This window comes from Chaetodon trifascialis, chromosome 8, assembly GCF_039877785.1.
Source record: "Chaetodon trifascialis isolate fChaTrf1 chromosome 8, fChaTrf1.hap1, whole genome shotgun sequence".
In the NCBI taxonomy this organism is placed as follows: domain Eukaryota; kingdom Metazoa; phylum Chordata; class Actinopteri; order Chaetodontiformes; family Chaetodontidae; genus Chaetodon; species Chaetodon trifascialis.
The window spans coordinates 9,357,356-9,380,347 of NC_092063.1; the positions used below are offsets into that span (position 1 = coordinate 9,357,356).

Below are 22,992 nucleotides of genomic sequence, written 5' to 3' on the forward strand. Positions count from 1 at the left end.
CAAGACTCCCTCAAAGTATTTCATTCTGAGAAGAGGCACAGACTGTCTTTATCCGGTGTCAAGGTCTCAGGAAGAAAAAAAAAAAACATCACCAACTGCAGTCATGAATGGCACAGAAGGACCCAACTTTTATGTCCCCATGACTAACAAGTCTGGGTTGGTTCGCAGCCCATTTGAGCATCCTCAGTACTACCTGGCTGAGCCCTGGAAGTACTCTCTTTTGGCTGCGTACATGCTGTTCCTCATCATCACTGCCTTCCCCATCAACTTCCTCACCCTCTATGTCACCATCAAACACAAAAAGCTAAGGACCCCTCTGAACTACATTCTGCTCAACCTGGCGGTGGCCGACCTCTTCATGGTCACGGGGGGCTTCACGGTCACCCTCTACACAGCCCTGCACGGGTACTTCATCTTAGGCGTCACCGGCTGCAACATTGAAGGATTCTTCGCCACCTTAGGAGGTAAGAGATGGGGATGTGGGATTGTTTCTAAATTTAGCTTGTCTGTTAAATGCTTTTATTTAGATTTTGTGTGTCACTTTCATTACTGACAGTATTTCAGAGCACGTTGTTTTGAGGAAAAGTTGGTTAGTGTGAATACTTGAGATCTTAAATTACCTTATCTGCATGATTAGAAGTAAAAGTAAAAGTGCTGTATTTAAATTTACGCCTGCTTCATTTTATGTGTCAGGAGAGATTGGTCTCTGGTCCCTGGTGGTTTTGGCTATTGAACGCTACGTTGTGGTCTGTAAGCCGATGACCAACTTCCGCTTTGGGGAGAAACATGCGATCACTGGGCTGGCATTCACGTGGATAATGGCTCTGACGTGTGCTGCGCCTCCTCTGCTTGGATGGTCCCGGTACTGTATGTTTCAGTGTGCACACTGTACTTGCCAGGTGTTAAAAATCATCCAAATATTGTTCTGATCATTTGCACACCGAAGCTCCTCAGAGATGATCTTGCTTTACTTGCAGCACATTGTCTCAAAGATGCACATGTAGCATCAGACACTGAGTGTGATGGTGTTGATGGAAATTCTTTGATTATTGTTATGTGTGTGGATGCAGGTACATCCCAGAGGGAATGCAGTGTTCCTGTGGGATTGACTACTACACTCCCAAGCCTGAAATCAACAACACCTCATTTGTCATCTATATGTTTGTCCTCCATTTCTGTATCCCCCTCTTCATCATTTTCTTCTGCTACAGTCGCCTACTCTGCACTGTGCGAGCGGTAAGAGCACCACTGCCCGATGCAATATTAATAATAAGGATGTGATACCTTGTTTATTCCTGTAGAGAATTTTTCCTTTTTTATCTTTGGGGAGGTTAACAGCATCACAGAGCAGAGTCTCTGGAGATGTGAGGGATTTGATGGCTCAAGGACACTTCAGGAGGGCAGATCTTTGCCAAAATGGCAGCTTATAACCAGGTCCTCCAGCTGGAGGGCAGTCTGCCCGCTCACTGTGTCATCCTGATGCCCTCATTAATAATAGTATAACAGCATTGATAATGTATTAGCAATCATAAATAGTAAAAAAAAAAAAAAAAAAAAGAATGCACAAAGTTATTTAAACAACTATAACCAATCTTTTTTAACAATCAGTGGCGTAATGTAGCTAAGGACATTTACTCGTTATTAGATTGCAAATTAAGATTTTTGCAAACAAACACAAATTAAATTACCCAACAATACTGTATATACAAGAAGAGCAGAAACGATTAGGCGATCAGTCCGTAGACAGAAAATTAACTGTTTTGATTATCTTTTTAAAAAATATATATTTCACCAGCTCCACAAATAAGAAGATTTGCTGCTTTTACCTTTCAGCATTTAATTTAATTTTAATCATTTTGAGGTTTGTACTATCTGTTGAACAAAATTAGCACTATGAAGGTGTCACTTTGGGTTGTGCCTGATTGTGACAGCATAGTTGCAGTCCAACTACAGCAGCAAGATCATGCTTTTACAGAAATGCATGGCAAATAATAATCTGATATAAAATAACTAGTACCAGTACTTTTTTTTTACATTTTGCAAATCACACTAAGTTAAGCAACATTTTCGATGCAGGACTTTTACTTGTGGTGGGGTATTTTTACAGTGTGGTATGAGTATTACTTCCACCACTCCTAACAACATATGAAAGCTTAGCATTGAATGACAGATAGACAAAGTTAGCCATCAGTGGGTGAACACAGTGGCACTTTTAACAACTAAAAAATGGATATTTCCTGGAGCAGTTAGTGCAGACCTGACACTAGTTTTGTGCCTCTCATGTGTTAGCATAAGTAGCTAACAGTTACCTTTGTGACCCAATTGTATGCTAACACGTTAGAAGCACAAATTGGAGATGGAGGAGACATAGAACAGAGCTAAAAGAGAGTGAATATTGAACCTTAGTTAAGCGACTGTCAGCTTAGATGTTAGCAATATCCTCTTAAAAGGTGATGATATGTCAATGTCGTGATCACGGCTTGTTTCTGCTGCCCCAGAGTGGCCAAAAACAGTTACTGCAGGTTCAAATCTGATAAAGCACTTCACACTAAATCTGTAATTTGACGTACAAATTACATATTTACGTATATGATTGAACCATTTGACTTGATAATGAAAAATAAGCTTCATGGGGTTTTTTTTAATGCTGTGTTTGATACCATTACAGATGTAAACAAACCTTGAACACTGTGAGAAAGCATGATTAATTAACTGTGGATTTCACTGTTTTCTTGTGTTAGTCTATTGATTAAAAAAAAACAATCAGCCAGTTTGCTTAACGCTGTGTTCTTCAATTTGGTGAAGGGCTAGCGCCTTTTGTTTACACTTGGATCACAGATTAGACCTTCAATAAGTTAATAACCTGCTTCTGTCTGTGCTCAGGCTGCGGCTCAGCAGCAGGAGTCTGAAACCACCCAGAGAGCGGAGAAAGAGGTCACACGTATGGTTATTGTCATGGTGATCTCCTTCCTGGTGTGCTGGGTGCCCTATGCCAGCGTGGCTTGGTACATCTTTGCCAATCAGGGAACAGAGTTTGGACCAGTTTTCATGACTGCTCCAGCCTTCTTCGCCAAGAGTGCTGCTCTGTACAACCCGGTCATCTACATTCTGCTGAACAGACAGGTACATGGAGCAAACATCCCGGATCATTTTCTGATCATATTAGATTGATTCAGTTACATAAAACTTGACTTTGGCATACCTGGAAGCAGAACAGTACCTATTCTCATAGAAATATGAAGCTATCAGATGCAAACAACAACATAATAAACATGACGCATAAATACAGTTACATAAATAAATATTAATTTAACTGGAATCCAGCCAAATGAATCAATTAATGTAACTGAATTAACAATCCTTCACTGATAAGTGTAAGGATTGTTAATTCATGACTTCATGTGACTGGTTTACTAATTGTAAACCAGTCACATGAAGTCATGGTGACTTGATCATTTGTTAACGGTCAGCAACAGGAATTCATGATTCATCCTGCTTTAATTCATGCTTTAAATCATCATGAGTCATGCATTAGTTAAGCATGACTTTAAAGATCTCCTCCAGATAGCTTTTAAGATGTATATAAAGCACTGTACTTGCATTGGAGGCTTCAAGTTTCCACATGGCACTTGTCTAAGTTGAATATTGGACCAAGAATGCTCAGTGGCCCACCTTATCAAAAACTGGTTTTTCAATGAGAACAGATGAACTTTCCACTTTGAGCAGATGAATGTAAAAACAGCATTTTAGTGTCAAGCTCTGCACATGCATCATTCTGCACAGTGAAGCTCCAACGTTCAACTCTGAGACCAAGAAGAAGAAAAAAAAAAACACCTCCACTCCAAACATCCCTCCACTCAAAAAACATTTGTTTGAGTGGAGGGAGACTTGATCTGTATGATGAAACTTACTCTTACAATACAGTGTTACCAATAAGGCATAATAAAATGATGAAATAAAATGCCTTGTTAAGGATTAAATCATCTCTTTGGGTTGTGACCCATTCCAAAACAAACAAACAAAAAAATCTTTGAAATTACTTTTCAAGGCACAAAACACATTTTTCAACAAATGAAGCCAAATTTGTGTAGAAGCAGTTTTTTTCCTTTGTTTATGCCACACGACCCCTTAGATTTATTTGTGACCCTGAAGAGAGACAACCAGTGGCCTAAACTATCAAAGAGTTTCTAAAGCAGTTAAAACTAGCTCTACTTCAATCAGCTACAACAGTTAAATGCTGCTGATGCATCAATATTAACAGTCTAAATGTCATATATAATAATATTACAGCCACAGGGGCCCCTTTTCTATCTTAATAAGTATCATCAAGTAACATTGCCTTTTAATTTTTTGACTTTGACTTTTTTAAAAATATATACTTCTGATTTTTCTTTTCACATTTTTCGATCTATGTGTATTTCTATGCTTATGCTGCTTAATTTCTACTGTTTGGCTCAATGAGGTCTTATTTACATATCTGATAGTACTTCTGTAGGTTTGGTAGCAGCCTTTTAAATGCAAGACTTTTACTTGTAATAGTGTATTTTAAATGAATGCTTCTTTGTATCATGTTCTGTGATTCTGATGCTCGTTTTCCTTTTGGCCCCCAGTTCAGAAACTGCATGATCACCACGGTGTGCTGTGGAAAAAACCCGTTTGGAGATGATGAGACTGCCGCTGCTGTCTCCAAAACCCAGACTTCATCCGTTTCCTCCAGCCAGGTGGCCCCCGCTTGACCTGTACCCCCTCCCCCCCTTCCCTTCAGTGTCCCATCTGTCCCGGCACACCTAGGGACCCACCACCGCCAAGCAGCACTGCGTTCTATCGGCCAATCCTCTTGACTTACCTCTCCATGTGTCTTCACTGTAGTGGCACAATTGCACCTTTGGTGGGTCTGACATACTCAAGAGCCAGCATGTGTATTTTCAATCCATTTAATCATGGAAAGTGTTCAGCTGGCTTCACAGAGTTTAACCCGGCATCAAGGGGCTGCTGTCCGCGTGATGATCCAACTGAACACATTCCAAGCTCCCCACAACCCAAAGCACATAATAGGTGAAAATGTAATTCAGCAAACCACGGCGCATGATTTCATCAGCACCCATTCAAATCACTGTTGCAGCCATATCGCCCCAGAATACGCTTTACACAGTCCATTTGCTGAATACTTAGGTGAAATTAGTCATGAATATTGATCATTAGATATCTCAGATGAGTTTTGAAGACATCAGATGGGGCTGCCCTCTGGTCTGTCTGTCTCTACTCTTGTCTTTATGGTGACAAAGCTGAGATTGTTAGTTTGCTTTTGGCATCAACTGAGACATGAGTGTAAACAGATGGACCTGAAAAGAGCCTCTGCAGGGAGAAGGCACCTCCTGCAAGAGAGAGAGTACGAGTGTGTGTGTGTGTGTGTGTGTGTGTGTGTGTGTGTGTGTGTGTGTGTGTGTGTGTGTGTGTGGAGGTTTATGTGTTTGAATGGATGTCAGAATGTCAGTGTGTGCATTAAAGGGATATTATTTTGTTCGTTGTGTAAAGACTAGGATCTTGTGGACGTTGTTCTGTGTGTCCTGCAATAAAAACAAAGCTAAATGTCTGCATGGCTTTTCCTTTACTTGCTTTTTCATGAGAACTTTTACAAGACTTTCTGAGATGTTCCAGATGCTTGTTTGCAGGCTTTTGGCTGGCAGGCCAAGATCTTAATGGTTTTCAAATGTTTAATTCTGCCATGCCATGTAATGCATTTAGAAATGAAACACTATGAGACCTCATGCAATAAACATTGTCATCATTGGACACGTTAAAATCCTAAATACTGTAATTTATTTCACAAACTCTGACAAGTCATTTGGCATCACAAATACGGTCTCTCCTCAGATTATATTGAGCTCACGTTTTTTTTTTCTTTTCTCATGAATGTAAATTTCCCTCTTAAATTGGTCAGAATCCAACATGAAATTCATTCGTTTACAAGCACACTGATCAACACTTCTATACTGATGCAGCTCTTCCCAGTGAACTACATTACATCTGATTTCATAAATTTCACTCATTTATATTCCTCCCTCCACTCCTCCTCAACCCATCATCAACCTGCAAAGCACACTGAGACGTACTGTTCAAAGCACCGATGGGCGTCCGTCACCCATCTTCACCAGTCACACCTGAGAGCGCTGCAGGCTTTAGGAGATGAGAGGAGTCTATCGTGGTCCTTCCTACTCAAGAACAGGCCACTTGAAAGCATTATAACACATCTATAAATATTGCTATGGACATTATAATACAGTACAGTGCATCATTGGCTCGATCCCTTAAGAAAAGGGTTCAGTGCGTTAAGATTGCCACCAGGGCTTACTCTAGGTCCCAGTAACTGTAAAGACATCCAGAAAAAGCCTCATCTCCAAGCTCCTACACTTTCCCTCTAAAGCGGAGCTGAGCCAGACTGCAATTCTGTCCAAGTCATAGAGAAAGATTTGGGAAAGTTGCTCAGCGTTCCCACGTCAGAGGAGGAACACCTCGCAAAATGTATGACGCTTCAGAGGCAGGTTTAAGTCCTTTGCTCTGCCGCTTTTCACGCCTTTACAGTCTGTGGGAGCAATAATGACACTTACGAAGGCTAACTCCTTAGTGGCTGACATTCCCAAGAAACTATGTAGGTAGGAGAAAGGCATCTGTCAGCAGGAGAAAGAGACGGCGAGTAGAAAAGACACTGGTTCAGGCTTCACTGCAGCACTCGTAGATGTTGTCCTCCACAAGGGCAATGACCTGCTCAAACTTGTGGTGCAGCTGAGTGCGCCGTGCGGTGGGGTTAGACTCAAGAGCGCTCACCACCTGAAGGAAAAACACAAACAAAGATGACTTTCAGTGGCTGTCGATGCATTCATGCATCTATCTGGGGAGGAAATCAGCCACCTGCCTGGACATAGAAAGCTGAACGAGAGAAAGGGAAGGCAGCAGAGGAACAACTGAAGTGCTTCTGCCTCTTCTCCAGCCTGCACGCATGCCTCCACACCACAAAAGCTCTTTGCTCTTCACATATTTACAAAACCCACATCTGCTCTGTTATTCATGCCCAATAGTTGTCACTGTGTCAGTGGGATTTATGGGCTCTTAGCGGCACTGTGCTACCAGGCAGAGCGAACCGAGCTGGGGCGAGAGAATAGGCAATCAGGGGCCATTCACAGAGCTCTGTGAATCACAGTCTAAGCCCCTGGCCCACGTCAGTACAGTAGCATGACAGAGGAGAGCAGCTAAACGGTATTATCATGAGGGTGCTCCATTAAGGCACAGTCACCACTGACTAAGCCTCTCCCGAGAATAGACGAAGCAGTAGAGAAACATGGGGGAGGACAGCAAGGGCTCGAAGAGGGCTAGTTCAAAGAGAAACAGGAGATATGAAGCAGCAACTTAACAACGTCATTAAACTGATAGGGGTGGTGGATAAAGAGAAGGCAAACAGCATGCTGTTTGCTTTAAGTGAGAGGTACATGTGGGCTGGAAGGGAGGACCCACTGAAGTAACAAAGTAGTTATTCAGTGCAGATATTTGAGAGCATTGAGATGCAGGTTGTGAGGTTGTTTACAGTGTGCCAAATCTTTCAACATGCACGCGATCTTCCACGCTGATACGTCACGCTCCGACGCCCGCCCGTGAAACTTAAAACTGCAAAAGAGGTCGACTGAGGCCTCGTGACGGCAGCGAGGGGCCAGTTTAAACACGAGCGACGTATCTGATCTGAATCTGAGATCAGAAACACAGAGAAGTAACGGAAGGCTCTCTTCTCTTACCTGGTTTCTGTATCTCTTGGCATATTTGTAGATTTCTGTCAAGGCCAGGTTGGTGTTGAATTCATTTCGGTATTTCTGCAGGATGGACAGCAGGCGTTATATTAGATCCACTTATGCATGTAATTGCAGGCTTTTGTGGAGACAGATGACGAACACATGGTGACTCTCTGAGCCCTTTACTCACTCGTGACTCCTCAGCCAGGTGAGCGTTCATCTCCTGCTCGCTCAGAGGTGCCATTTCCTGTATCTGCCTGTAGTAACACTGCACTCTCTTCTTATACTCGGGGATCTCCTTGGCATACAGCAGCTTGTTGGTTGGGGAGTCCTGAAAAACCAAACACATTTCAGTCAAGAATATGCATTTTATGCAGAGCTCTGTGCTGTTGTTGTTCTGGAGGGTGTGTGACTATAAAACAACTCCTGTGCCTGTCTGAACCCCCCAGGCTACAGTATATGGCATAACGTCAAGCTTTTAATGCCCTTCAGAAGGTTAATTAATAATTTAGCACTAGAATTCAGTTGTTAAAGAGAAGGTTTGTCCATTATTGTGCAGTCTGCAATCAGGTGTCCTAACAAGGAGCTGTTCAGTCGGATTGGATGTTATTTGTTGAAGACCCAATCTAAAGCAGCCTCAAGTGAGACAATGGGGGATGGGGGGGGCTGCTTCCTTTCTACACAACAGGAGAGTCCAGAACTGAGGGCCAGAGAGAGAGCATTCCAGTCTAAACAATACTCCTTCATACCTCTGCCACTCTCTCCACAGTCACTTCAGGCTCTGGTGCTTATTCAAGCAGGAAGAAAAGTAGCGGGGCTAAGAGGCTGTGGACATCCTCTGGTTTTAGTGGTGACTGCTGTTGCGAGCGAGTGTGTGTAGGACTCTGTGAGCTGTGCGTGTGTGTGAGAGAGAAAGGGACAGGGAGAAAGTAGGACAGGGAAAAAGAGGCGGCCAGCCTCGGCTTTCAGCATCAGTGAATGTGCTTACAGCGCACCTTCATATTTCTATGTGTCATGAGTTATTTGTGTCACCTAATATGTGTGTTTGTTTGCATGTGTGTGTATGTGTGTGTTAAAGGTGCTGGGGGGGCAGATAGGCTGCGGCCACGGTCGCTCCTTCTAATAGGGAACCCTCTCGCTTCCTGTCCACAAGGTCACTTCCTGCTGTTGGCCCATCTGCCTGGTAACCCCCCTGTGACCCCGTGGCCCTCCATGTCTGCATCTCGCCAGATAAGAGGGTTTCCGTGGAAACAGCGAGCGTTGCTTCGTTCCCTACCCCCCTCCACCTCTGCTATGCTCCTGCTAATCCAGACCCTGTACCCTTCACTGCCCTGTCCCGAGGCTATCACGCACACTCATGTGCATGCACAAACAAGCGACTGTAAACACTGAGGAAAATGCACAAGCGTGCCATGCCAGTCTCCTTGACCTACAGGAGAAAACCTGGACGTATCCTTGAACCTGGTGACTCTCCAACACGTGCACAGCCAGATGCGACATGCTAATGAGGAGGCTGCAAACACAATCATCAGGTCTCATCACTGGAGGTTTGATGCAGGCTGTCTCTGCATCCACGCAGTAAGTACCTGCCCACATGTAGACGTGAATATCGCGGCGGTGAACGCACCAGCTTTGGCACTGAACTGAAGTATATAAATCAGACTGTTTCTCAGTGAAAGAGGAGCATTATTTGATGAGTCCTCGGCTCCCTCCAGGGAGGAAGCCAGTCAGAGAGAGACAGGAAGCAGAGCGTGTTCAGGGTCACGGTGTCTGAGGGATGAGACGGATTTGTGAGCAGTGAGGACATTGACATGCAAGCACACACACACACACACGCAGACACGCAGACAGACAGACAGACAGACAGACAGACAGACAGACAGACAGACAGACAGACAGACAGACAGACAGAGGCATGCCTGAACACACACACACACACACACACACACACACACACACACACACACACACACACACACACACACACACACACACACTCGTGCACAGCACAAAAAGAGATCCCTGGTGCTCATGACCTTGGATCAGCCGACTCGGCTGAAATAACATGAGGAGAGGTAGATGGAGCTGACAGTCTGAAGGCTTAGGGATAAGGGTTCACAGGAGGACTCTGGAGGTATGTGTGTGTGTGTGTGTGTGTGTGTGTGTGTGTTAGACATACATAGACAAATGGATGGATATACAGACATATAAATAGATATATAACCTTTATTTAAATGGTATTTAATCAGTTATCAGGTAGATATGCTCCACAGGTACAGTGAGATAGATGAGAGGTTTTCACTCTGTGACGCACACCTCTCATCTGTCTCACTGTACCTGTGAACGAGAGACGTGAGGCAATGATACTGCTTGAGGTGAAAGCACTTCTTCTCGGAGTCATGACTCTTCAAATCTTAACACAAAGGCCTGACACACATGCTCTGTTTTGATTCACTTCCCAATGAGATCATCATCTCCAATGTCCATCATGAACAAATGGCCAGAAGTCATAGAAAAAAGATGCTTCTTATAACTCCAGAACTTGCCTGAGAATCACCATGTATTTAGTTTTTCTTCAGTACAAAAGTAATCCTGTGATAGCGGTCCGTACATCCAGGGGATCATTACAAACAGCTGCTAATAGGTAATTCGGCAAAAATTTTTATGGTGATTTGCCAAAATGTTAACAGACATGGGATAAAAAAACAGCTAACAGGAGTATACAGGGGAGTTGGTTGTCTCATTTTATCTCAGTGTCAGACTTTAAAAACCCTTGCAATAGATAGATAGATAGATAGATAGATAGATAGATAGATAGATAGATAGATAGATAGATAGATAGATAGATAGATAGATAGATAGATAGATAGATAGATAGATAGATAGATAGATAATCTCACCTTGCCAAGCTGCAGGTCTGAAATGGAGCAGGCGTCTATGAAGGCCTGGGCGATGACAGACAGACAGGCGTCCATGTGATCCGTCTTATCAATGTCAAACACAAACTGTGGATTCTTCAAGATGTTCACCCAGAAACGCAGAGGTAAACTGCAGAGGGGAAGATAAGCTTTTAAAGCCTTGCACTTGCACAGTGAGGTGGCCAAAGGGGACTTTAATCACAGAGTTTAGTCGTCTACCTGTTGGTTTTCCAGATGTGCAGGGTGTCTGGGTCTGTGATGCCCCGTTTGTCAGCCTGTTCCTCCAGGAAGTCAAAGAAGTATTTGACAGCCAGAGGGGGGCGGTCCGGAGGGATGCTGAGGATGGCTTGAAAGAGGTCATCCAAGAACTTCTGAAGAGTTCCCTGTGGAGGAAAAGAAAAAAGGCGGCTCATACATAGGCAGAGACATGGTTTCATGGGATGCAGGAATTTCTAGATGGCTCCCGAGGCTAATACAGGCCATAAAAACAAGAAATAGAGAGATGACATAGATATCAGGCTGTAACTTAAATCTCTTTGTACTGCTGACAAACGGTCTCTTGTTCCTTGTGTTTACCTTGGTAGACAGCAGGCGTGTCAGGTAGATTTCAGGAAGGACCTTCTTGCGGTGGCTCTGCCTGTGTGACTTCTTGGTCTCCATTAGCTCATCATGAGGTAGGACCTGGAAAAGCAGAGGTCAAAGATCAACAGGTTGAAGGTTGAAGTTACCCCCCTCATAAATGAAAGCTCTCCTGTCTCTGCTCCAGTTTTCAGAGGGGAATTTTCTGTTTCTTGCATTAGACACATGATCCCAAAACCACATCAGGGTATTTTGAAACACTAAATAATATACGGGTTTGAGGAAGTGATGGGAGTTGGGAAATTCTCGTGGTTTTTCTCTGCTTTCTGTGTGCAAGATCATGTCTCTGGCTTGCTCATACAGGTCTAAATAGGGGTAGGGAAAAGAAGGAAGCAGCCAGAATCCACCTACTTGTGTTAAAAAAAAGGACTACAGAGCTGTCCTGTAAAACTAACTATTCACCCGGCAAATTGTGTTCCAAGGAACTCATTATTCTAAAGTCAAAGGGCCCATATCTCGGCTGACGTTTCTAAAAGAGCTTAAGCTGCATTAGCGCTGTCATGTCCTCTCAGCAGCTTTCCTTTTCACCTCCGTTCACCCTCATTCTCTGTGTCATCAGGCCTGCTCCAAGCTGACTAACTGTGGCACACACAGGAAAAGCTCTGGTAATAAACTCAGAGGGCACTTATAGAAATATTCTGATTACCAGCAGCATGAGGAGATACTCACCAAGTGTACATACTTCTCCGTATCCAGATCTTTAACTAAAGGAGAAAAAAAAGATACAACAATGTGCAATCAGCAAGGTGGAGACCTGAGAGAATGAGAGGAGATGGGAGGAGGGAGGACAGAGGAGTGTGACAGATAGGAGGCAGAAAAAAATAGAGGGAGGGAGATTGACAGGAGCGCGAGGGAGATAGAGTACATGCGAGAGGAGAAAGTGATTAAGGTGGACTGTGGGCAGGTAGGGGAGGGGAGCTGTCTGAAAGAATGAAAGAGAAAGATTACGAGTGAAAGGAGAGAGAAAAGAGAGAGATTAAGGGAGACAGACACACAGAGTCTGTGATTGGTTCTGGAGCCGGTGTAATGAGATGATAATGCTTGGCCAGCGCTGGGAAGGAGCATTAAACCCTGCTAGTTTATATATAGATCCAAACACACTCATACACATGCATGAACACGTATGAATACCCGAATACATGTCGACGCGTGCCCAAACACAAACTCCAAGCAGACACAGAGGCAGACAAATACAGTAAATTATTGTACCCCCACACACACACACCAGCAAAAACAAAGACAGGCATTTGTGCAGACACACACACACACACACACACACACACACACACACACAAAGCAACACAGTGAGTGTGTTCTCATTACAGCCCGCTCTGCCAGAGATGCTCCCGCTCAGCGGGCTTCAGTCCAGACCCTCAACACTGATCACAGGCAGACAGGACAGTGTTTTATATTAGCCAGGGAGCACTACAGGCTCATAACACCCCCTTGATGCTTTGAAGCCAGAGCCAGGTTTGGTCCACATAAGCCTATTTTTGGCCCAGTGTGAATGAGAGGAGAGGCTTTGATGGACAGAGTCAGAGCAGAACTGAGCTCTGGTCTGGTACTGATTATGTAAGGTAGACCCAAGACAACGAACGGACAAGCCCATTAAAGGCTGCATGTAAACTCATCTGTCAACAGGCAGAGCAGTCATTATATTCCAGGCTGAGGCCGGACAATGGAGCGACTTGTGTCGCATTTTTTCCCACAAGCTGACATTTGCTAATGGAATACATCTATAACAGAGAATATAGCTCCGAATGAAGCGGTGGAGGAGACTACGTGTTGTGATTTATTAGGTGCGAGTGTGTTTGGATGTCCGCTGTGTCTTTTGGGGGTGGGAGGGTGTGTGGTTTCATGGGTGTTTACATGAGCGTATCGTGTTCTCGTGACCAACTAAGCATGTGCTGTTTCCTGTGATGAAGTGAGTGCGTGTATTTACCCAATTGTGGGTGAGTGTGTGTGACAAAGCGATGGGGAGTGGGTGCGTTTGAAGGTGACGTACCTCTCCCCAGGGTGTTCTCTTTCTTGTCTTTCATGCTCATAGCCAACGATGCCCCCTCTGGGATCTGTGAGGGGAGAGAAGGAGGAGGGAGGGAGGGAGGGGAGACGAGAGAGGACAGAGGGCACAGGGTCAGGGGTGAGCTCGGGTGCACCAGAGCAGCGTCATTAAGCACGCCCTCCAGGGGAGTATGGTGTTGAGAGGTGCATATGTTGGTGTGTGTGCGTGTGTGTCAGTCTTGCGTGCATCTAGAGTGGTGGCAAGTCTGCAGGAGCATGGCTGGGCTCATTAAAGTCAACCCGTGGTGAAATGGATTGAACAGCCTCACCAGTGAACCCAGACTGTTAGTATATGCTGCAGCTCACTGCTTTCACAGCTCTGTCCCCGCGGCTCAGCAAAAACTAAGCAGAGCACTTAACAAGTACAGGTACAGGGGCAAAGGTCGAGGGTCACAGAACGACTGTTTACTCATGCACAAATGAACGTAGACATAAGCAAACACACACACACACACACATACACACACACACACACACACACACACACACACACACACACACACACACACACACACACACACACACACACACAAAGACATTCTCAATGGGGTCCAAGACTTCAGTAAAAAACTTCCTAATGAGTGTTAAAAATAATCCATGTTAAATCTTTTCCCAAATTCCCTGCATTATTGTAAAATTAAAAGTAAATTATATGAGGTACTTTATGGAGTGTATTTGTAACAATGAACAATTAGCTGTGATGTGCAATTGAACATGAACATGTGTTTAGCAACAATGAATTTCACAAAGTGTTCCTGAGTCCATGTATCAACATCCTATATACAATCAAGTGTTCACAAAGTGGTGAACCTCACTCCATCCTCGCTTGTGAACAACTGAGCCCTTCCAGGATGCCCCTTTCATTCCCAATCATGATACTATCACCTGTTACCAATGAACCTGTTTACTGTGCAATGGAGCATTCATTCTGGACCATGACTGGCTTCCAAAGTCATGCTCCTATGTCCACGTCAGATTTAATGAGAACACAGAGAAACTTTTACCCTTTTCAACAGATTAATGTGAAAACAAACTCTGCATAGTGAAGGTCAGACCTCAAAGTGAAGTAACAATCAGCAGAAACATTTTAGGACAGAGGGACTTTCACCTTTAACTAACCACTGAACAAATGATTTACAGTTTAAACACATGATTTCTTACAAGCCATTAGGTTATCATTTAGAAGTACTCAGTATTTAGGTGTCAAACCTGGCTGATAAATCTAAAGTGCCCCCCTACTGTTTTGCTAATTATTCTTTCACTTGAATGTTTGACCTTGCACAATGATGCCCGAGCAGTGTTCATTTTCACATTAATCTGCTGAAGGAGGAAAGTTTCTCTGTGGCCACCTTAAATCTCAGTTCGAGTCGTGAATTATTTTGTGACATCACAACTCATTTGAAGCCAATCGTGGTCCGATATGCAACCTGCACAATGTGATGTGTGAAACCTCCTGGTCACATACACTGAGCCTAGGAAGCATATATATCGTGTGCAGCAGATAAACGTGTGAAAACAACACTTCAAGGTAGTATATGCACATCCCAGCATGGTATCAGGTGTAGGGGTGGGACAAAATATCAGTACAGGAATATATCGTATTATTTCCTCTTGCGATGCATTACTAATACATTGCCAGAAATAAATGTTATTTTTATTAAACCATGCAGGCACTGTAAACAGATTCCCTTCCAGACTTACCAGACATAGACAAGTCTGTGTGAGTGTGTGTATGCGTGTGTGTGTGTGTGTGTGTGTGTTAAAGATGCACTAAGATAAACACTTTTTTGTACATTGTTTTATCTCGATTGCCAAATGACACTGACACTGTGACGCGGTGAATAAAGCCATAATTCGGGGTAATTTGTCTTCCTCAGTCAGACATTGTGATGTATCACAAACGATTGTGTTACAATGTATCAAGTATTGCAGAATTGCTGTATCATGATACCATTATTATCCTCAGCAATGTATAGTGATAGTGTCGTATCGTGAGTTGTGATCAGGTGAGTGGGCAAAAAGGCTGAAATAATCTCAGCCCGCAGACTGAAAAAATACTCCCAAAAAGATGATTTATGAAATAAAATTATGACATAATTGTCAAATTCATATTACCTGATGAAGATGTCGAAAAGATTGTAAAAACATTGTAATTGTACGTCGATAAATAATGTTTTTAGGAGCATCTTTCCAGTATGCGGCGCCATTTTCTGTTGAAACCTTTGAAACAAACAATATTTGCACATTCATAAAGTCTGCGTTTTTCAATGAGACAAAAAAAAAATGTCTGGAGGGATCTTTAAGTATTAAAATGTGATTATTATCACAGATAATGCTTATTATAACATACTGAGAATAACACTATTTTGCATTCAGTAACAGTTGTTAAACATTACAATTTACTGGCAAAAATGATTTTTTGCTTTAAAATATACTGTAAAGACGACACTCTGTAGACTGTATGTCCAAATGCAGAGTCTGTATAAAAGCAGCAGCTCTGCTAAAGCTGTGCAGCAGTCAAACACAAACAGAAGCACCAGCTAACTGCCACATAGAGACACAGAGCATCATCCCGCCCATGGACAGCCAGTGACACCATTTATAAGGACTTCTCACCTTCAGCACCCCTGCTGATGCTGTTACAATATCAGGGACATACGGATACACCAATGACAACACCCACCACAGAGGTCTCACACACACATACATACACGCACACACACACACACCTGGTAATGGAAGACGGTGTTGAGTTTCTTCCTGCCATCCTCCATCACTGAGGAGTTATCCAGGTCCTGCAGAAGCTTGCTGTTACTGCCAGAGTCAAACCACTCTGGAGGACAGAAAAGTGGGAGAGAGGACAGAAAGGAGACAGGGGAAGGGAGGAGAGCAATATTAGACAATTTCATCCTAAATTTGGAAAAGAATATGCGAGACATAGGGCAGCCGTGCTCACTCTGTGTCACGACCTGTGGAAATATTCTTGGGCCATTAATCAAATCAGCTCTGCAGGCTGCACATCTCTTGAAAGCAATAACTCTTTGTGATTATCACTGTACACTCTCCTCGATGCATTCTGTCATTTATTATATTGCAGCCTCAGGTTAGTTGAGCTTCATGAGAGGAATTGACCTTTTGCAAAGGAGATTACTATATCTCGGAGGGTTGGGAGGGTGAAGGGATGAAAATAATCAGAGAAAATGTGCTCTTACCCAGCTCTACATCCTCTGCTCGGGGCCACTGGGAGAATGGCAGGTTTTTATAAAAGGCCTCTAGGATTTTTTCCTTCACCTGGCAGATTGTGTCTGTATGCATGACCCTGACAGACAGCGAGTCCATGCCACAGCCCTGGAAGGACACGTTCATGTTCTGCAAAAACAAAAAAAGAGCAATTTATACTCTGCAAAAAATATGCAAGTGTTGACAGCATGACTGAAACTTTGTGGTGGTCAACCAATTTAAGTTTGACATCTGAGCACCAAGAAGCAGAACTGAGGATGTGAAAGATGAACTGAGAGTGTGTGTGTGTGTGTGTGTGTGTGTGTGTGTGTGTGTGTGTGTGTGTGTGTGTGTGTGTGTGTGTGTGTGTCTGTGTGGTATCAGACCTGTGGCCTGGCCTCAACATTCTCACGAAGCAGCCACTCCTCATTGAGGGTGTAGCGGGCCTTCCCTGTGATGGCGTCTATTGAGCCCTTGTTGATCTGCTGCTTGATTGCACACAGCAGCAGGAAGAAAGGCTCACCCACTGTTTCCTGAGGAACGTGGCAGAGAGGTGGGGTCAAAAATCAGAGCTGCGGTCATTCTTGTTAAACAATGCCGCCTCCTTCTTTTCCATCCTCACCTTGAGGTAGCTGTACATGCAGATGGACATCCAGTTGGTCAGCATTTTCTCCACGACAGACTCAGTGCGGCGCAGCATCAGTTTGGGGTTCTTGGAAGCCGAGGCATCGATCAGATCCACCAGCAGATCTTTCATGATACTGGTGTAGTACTCCAGCTTACCATGAAGGGCGATAGTGAGCAGAGATGCCAGGCTGCATCTGAAGGGTGAGAAAACAGATTAGAAGAGGAGACAAATGAGAAAAAACATGCTCTTGCAAACATGCCATGTCAGTGTGTGGTCAGTGATGTAAAAATAAATACATTACAGAAACAACAACAAGGGTTCCTCTTCCCCACAGCACCTGTGACTGCAGGGCCAAATAAAGGCCTGATCTAATGCAGGGAGTGTCTGGGTGAGTAAGTCCAGAAGTGCAGGGGATTTCCCTAACAAAGCCCCTTTAATCCAGGAGAAAGGGGCCGCATCAGTCAGTAAGTGCTGACGCCGAGCTGGGACTGGGATGTGGTCTTGCCTCTGGAATTTTTCTGATTCTCCACAATGACTGGCTAGTTTTTAGACATTAGGACCAAAACAGCAACACTGATAAATGACCAAGTGTTTACAAAGCTGGAGAAACCGCTGTTCTGAGAGGTATTTTTGTGCTGTATGCAGGAGATAGAGACGACGTAGCATGAGAAGTAAAGAAGCCGCAGTGGTGAACACTGAGACAGCTTCTATATACAGTGTAATTCAATGCAATAAAACAACCATACAATAAATACTACCGTGCTGCAAAAAGTTAAGTTTACTTTGTTTGTGACTTGTCCAAGTGATTATAGAGGACTTAAAATGTGGACGTAGTGTTGGGACATAGAAAATAGCCCATTTTAAACTACTGTAATAATCCATATTAGGTCAAGAACCATTCAGCTAAGTAAAGAGAAATGACAGTTTCAAGAACTTTGGATGTATCTTCAAGTACAGTCGCAAAAACCATCTAACACTCTGATGAAACTGGCTCTCATGAGTATCACCATAGGAGAAAAAGGCCAGGACTCACCTCTGCTGCAGAGGATAAGTTCATAACAGTTAGCAGGCTCAGAAATCACCAATTGACAGCACTTCAAATTAATGCTTCACAGAGTTCAAGGAGCAGACACATCTCAACATCAGCTGTTAGGAGGAGGCGTGAATCAGACCTTCTGCAGAAAACCACCAACACCAAGACCAGAATGGCTTGGGCCAAGAAACACAAGCAACGGACATGGAAACATGCACTTTGGTCTGATGAGTCCAAATTTTGGATTTTTGATTCTAGCCGCTGTGTCTTTGTGAGACACAAATAAGATGAACGGATCTGCATGTGTGGTTCCTACTGTGAAGCGTGGAAGAGGAGGAGGTGTGATGGTGACACTTGAAAATTTATTCAAAATTCAAGGCACACTTAACCAGCATGGCTAACACATGTCATTGCAGCGACATGTCATCCCATCTGGTTTGTGGGACCATCATTTGTTTTTCAACAGGACAGTGACCCAAAACACACCTCCAGGCAATGTGAGGGCTATTTGACCAAGAAGGAGAGTTATGGAGTTTCACATCAGGTGACCAGGTCTCCATGATCTCCAGACATGAGCCCAGACAGTCAACTAAAACAATGAGCTTAAAGATGGTGAAATGTTCTGTAGAGATGATGGGAACAGCAGGCTCAAGTGCTATTTCTCTGTAGGTTTGTTACTACAAGTCACACATTCACATGTAGCCCTTTGATCCATCGCTAATTGAAAAAATGTTGATTATAGCAGCTTTAAAAACACCTCAAACTACGATGCAACCCAGTACAACATGACCAGAAAATTGATTTAACTCTGACAACAGTTACTTGTGGTATATTCTGTAAATTCTACTGATTTAATGGCCAGAAATTAATCTGGAAGGATGCCTTTTCTGTTTCTTGTTTAAATGCCAAACATGTACCAGTTGATGCATTCACCTGTCTCGTACAGCGAAGTCCTTCTGCTGTTCCAGGGCGTGGACGAACGTGATCAGGAAGTGCTTGTTATTGAGAAGAGTGGAGAACAGTGTGATGCCCTCCTCTATGTTAGGCCTTGTTGTGTTGGTGGCCTGCAGACAGGAAGGGGGATGAATCAGTTATTTCTCCACGTGGTTCCACCTAAAGTGCATTACACACCTGCTGCGCCCTCCCCGATCTATTTCACCACCTCTTGTCTCGAGTGACCCATCTCGTGAGCACTTCATCTTTCTATCACAGCTCTACCTTCTGTTTCTTCAGGCACCTCCCTCTCTGGCTCTCTCTCTACAGTATCTGTATCTCCAGATCCAGTCCCTCCTGGGCTCCGATCCTAGAGGGTCTGGCAGGGACTTATCCAACCTGGCTTACCTCAATAAATTATTTCTATATAATTATTTCCAAATAATTATCATTATCTAAATTTTTGTTATTAAATGATTATGTAATTGAAAATAAATCAAAGGCCGGGTGCACCATGCTGTTCAAACAAATATAAGCTAATATAAGCTATTATTGGAAGTATTATGGGTTTAACTAGTGGTTAAACCTAGTTAGCTACTGTTAATTGCAAAACTCACAAATCTTCCAATGGTAGCCCGGGTGTATATTTGTTTGAAGAGCATAGTGCACCCAGCTTTTTTGTGGTCCCCCCTGAAGTTGTAATGAGATCTGCGCCCCTCGTCCCTGACTGTGTGATTGTCTCTAAATGTGCCGAGTCGACTTAATGAGTATGGTCTATCTATGGGTGCGACTAAGCAGCAGTGTGATGAAGTCTTCCCTCTGGACTGCAGCCATATGGTGTGGTTTGCAGCCTGACAGAAGGAGAACAGGGGTGTCCATTAAGATAAATGCCCGCCTGTGAGATTTATTTGCTGTGACCTGGAAAACACTTCCTGGGAAGACGATGTGGATCCAAGGCACTTCATCACGGTTAGACAGGCTCCCCCGGCTGCCGACCCAAAACTAGCGCTGCAATTGTTACTTTCTCTTTTCCTGATGTATACACACACACACACACACACACGCTCACGTGCATGCCATCACTTTCAGCACACATTCGCACAGAGGTGTGTGAAAGTGCACGTTCTCTCTCCCGCTCTCTCTTTATAACTTTCACTCCGGTCCGCCCCTCCATTACGCGCACACACACACACACACACACACACACACACACACACACACACACACACACACACACACACACACACACACACACACACACACACACACACACACATACAACAACTAAAGAAGGATCTTGATGAAAAGCATACTGTTCGGTTGTCCGAGAGCCAGTGGGAAGTGTGTCAACAACCTGCCATCAACTTGGTGGGCAGCATATTTTCTGACAAGCCGAAAATTTTTTGTCTCACTCACTAGGAGCCGCTGAATGACACGCAGTAGTATTCACATGTGTTCGTGAGTTACAATGACATTCTCCATGCATACATTACAACAAGCACGCATGGGCAAAAATACACAACGTGCTTTTCTTTACTCCTCATCAACAACAACCCCACTGTGAAACCTTAATAAGCTTCAGTGTGACCCAGTTGAGAAGCAAAGCAGTGAAGAAGGAGCCAAATCAAGGCACTCTGGCAGAAGAAAGCACAACCTGACCTAACGTCCTAATGGCTTAACCCTTCACCTGCCAGTCCTGCAGCAACGGGTGGGTCTCTGGCAGCGCTCGAGGGCCGAGACCGTCGTTCTCGTAAGCGGGCTGGACCAGACTCTTCTCGTAATCGGAACACATCTGAAACACACATAAACACACACAGAAAACTGTCATACAAAGTCAGCTCTAGTTGTAAACAACAGCAAGATGGATAAGCAGGGAAAAGGGGCCCTGAGACGGTAAATTTGCAGTCTGGAACCAAAGGGCAGAAATTCTTGACAAGGCCCTGAATAGGCCCTGACTGACCATGAAAAGGAAACATGACACTGACACAAAACGTCATGAGCTTTAATGGCTTTAGAGACAAACTGACCCATAGCCAAGAGGCAGCCTTTCAACACAGTCTGTCATTGCAGGGCAGCTACATTTGGCTTATACTCTAACTGTGTCTAAAAGTCTGTGTCAAACACTGCTGTGTGTGTGTGTGAGTAATCTACGAGAACCAGAAGCTCTTGTGGAAAAACAAGAGCACAAAGGGTCGTGGCGAGTGTTTGCTGTCTTAGCGGAAAACTATGGAGAGACGAAACCGAAGCAGCGACTCTCGGATTTATGTTTCCCCGCATGTAGCTTTTCAACACTCTCCCCACTCACTTCCTTCACGACAGAAAACACTGTCCACTGTCCACTGCAACAAACCAACGCGGCAGCTCTTGCGCAAGAAAGTGTATACTTGCAAAATAGCGTGGGTGTGTGAGCTGAATGAGAAGTGTGTTTTGAGAAATCAGGGGGAAAGTTTCCTTGTCTCAGTGCCCGCCATTGTTCTGTCTCCTTGAAAGTCCATGCCTGTGGTTGGAAGACAAAGCCCGCTGAGTTCTGTCTGTCTGTATCAGTGGAAAAACACCCACCGGCAGACAGACCCATAGTCTACCTTGCGGGTGGATCACACATTGGTAAAATGCTTACCTATAGAGAACACATTAACTCCTGCAGGGCGCCAAACTGAGCTACACCTCGCTAGATGTCTGATCTGTGTTTAAAAGTTCCAAGGTGAATTTTCATCCTGCATATTACAAGCGGTGGGAAATGGGACACGTAGAGAGACAAAAATACTAAAATCCCATTGAGAAAAATGGTATTGTCAGTGTTCCAGTCGAAATCAGATAGCGGGGAAAAACAGGCTTTCTCACCTTGGGGAAGAACGTGCGTGTGACAAACTGTTTGTACTCCAAAAAGGGGATGCCCTGGCTGCGATTCAGCTCCTTGGTCAGGTCTGTCATGTCCGTCTGCAGCTCCGCAAAGCCTGAAAGGACAAAGAAAAAGGCATGAATCCTGGGACTGTTTTTAAACCACAATCCTGTTTCTGGCTCCCCGAGCTTCATTTGTTGCTAAGCAAAATGAGTCAGAAATCTGTTCACAGGCTAATGCAATAACCATCAAATTCTCCCAAGCTGCCATGGGATCTGTAAGAATCTGTCTCTTTTCAGTAGAAGAAATTTCAGATCAGACAGAGAAATATATCACTGAATTTCCCAGATCTAGTGATATGTTCTGGTTGAATACCAATTAATGCCAAACACCCATTCTCTGATCTTTTTCCTCTCTCTCTCCTTCGCCTCTCGCTTTGCCAGATTGTGCAGTCCAGCACGGCATGCAGGCAAATATTTACCAAACAACAATCAGAGCAGCCAAATCCAGGCTGAGGCCCTCATCCAAAACATGTGTGCAGGCTGAGGTTTACATGCTGCAGAAACAGTATCAGCATATCCAGACACTGACTTGAATCGGCATGCTAATATTGGAGCCACTTTATTGGATAGCATGTTCTAAGAGAGGATAATGTTCTCCTCTAATGAGAGGCTGGAGATCTCTTTATGGAGAAGCTCTTCCTGTGGTGGGATGAGAGACGTATTTGGGTTACAATGCCAGTTTCTTCAGACACCGTGTGTGTGTAGAAAGAAGGGAATACTAGACCTGAGGGATTTAAAACATATTTCACTACTTCTCCAGGTTATTTATCCCCCTGCTCACTAAAAAGTCCTGTACAGCTCACACCATCAACTCCTGATTGGACGCAGCAGGCCCGGATACCCCCCCACCCACCCACCCACCCCCGCCTCACTTTTCAGACA

The 22,992-nt window shown here is 44.1% G+C and overlaps 2 protein-coding genes across 2 annotated transcripts in view; one reads left to right on the forward strand and one right to left on the reverse strand.

Moving 5' to 3' along the window:
• Window positions 1–42: 42 nt before the first annotated feature.
• On the forward strand, window positions 43–4,823 carry LOC139334608 (rhodopsin-like). The gene is made up of 5 exons (XM_070967591.1): window positions 43–464; window positions 694–862; window positions 1,071–1,236; window positions 2,884–3,123; window positions 4,611–4,823. Exons 1-5 carry the CDS (start codon window positions 104–106, stop codon window positions 4,734–4,736), a joined length of 1,062 nt encoding a protein of 353 aa, XP_070823692.1. The 5' UTR covers window positions 43–103; the 3' UTR covers window positions 4,737–4,823.
• A 974-nt stretch (window positions 4,824–5,797) lies between these two features.
• The window catches only part of plxnd1 (plexin D1), a 67,003-nt gene continuing 49,808 nt past the window's right edge, over window positions 5,798–22,992 (reverse strand). The window contains exons 22-36 of the mRNA XM_070967588.1: window positions 22,051–22,163; window positions 20,897–21,001; window positions 19,210–19,340; window positions 17,238–17,436; window positions 17,002–17,148; window positions 16,609–16,765; window positions 16,126–16,229; window positions 13,341–13,404; window positions 12,005–12,039; window positions 11,273–11,377; window positions 10,916–11,079; window positions 10,679–10,826; window positions 7,969–8,109; window positions 7,785–7,859; window positions 5,798–6,828 (exon numbers count right to left, since the gene is read on the reverse strand). Coding sequence (XP_070823689.1) covers window positions 6,712–6,828; window positions 7,785–7,859; window positions 7,969–8,109; window positions 10,679–10,826; window positions 10,916–11,079; window positions 11,273–11,377; window positions 12,005–12,039; window positions 13,341–13,404; window positions 16,126–16,229; window positions 16,609–16,765; window positions 17,002–17,148; window positions 17,238–17,436; window positions 19,210–19,340; window positions 20,897–21,001; window positions 22,051–22,163 — 1,805 coding nt within the window. The 3' untranslated portion in view covers window positions 5,798–6,711. The remainder of the gene's footprint in view (window positions 6,829–7,784; window positions 7,860–7,968; window positions 8,110–10,678; window positions 10,827–10,915; window positions 11,080–11,272; window positions 11,378–12,004; window positions 12,040–13,340; window positions 13,405–16,125; window positions 16,230–16,608; window positions 16,766–17,001; window positions 17,149–17,237; window positions 17,437–19,209; window positions 19,341–20,896; window positions 21,002–22,050; window positions 22,164–22,992) is intronic.

Bases quoted from the DNA above. Each gene is read 5' to 3' on its own strand.
- LOC139334608 (XM_070967591.1), top strand. From the start codon at position 104: ATGAATGGCACAGAAGGACCCAACTTTTATGTCCCCATGACTAACAAG. The intron at 465-693 runs GTAAGAGATGGG...TTTATGTGTCAG, and splicing joins ATTCTTCGCCACCTTAGGAG to GAGAGATTGGTCTCTGGTCC. The intron at 3,124-4,610 runs GTACATGGAGCA...TTTGGCCCCCAG, and splicing joins ACATTCTGCTGAACAGACAG to TTCAGAAACTGCATGATCAC.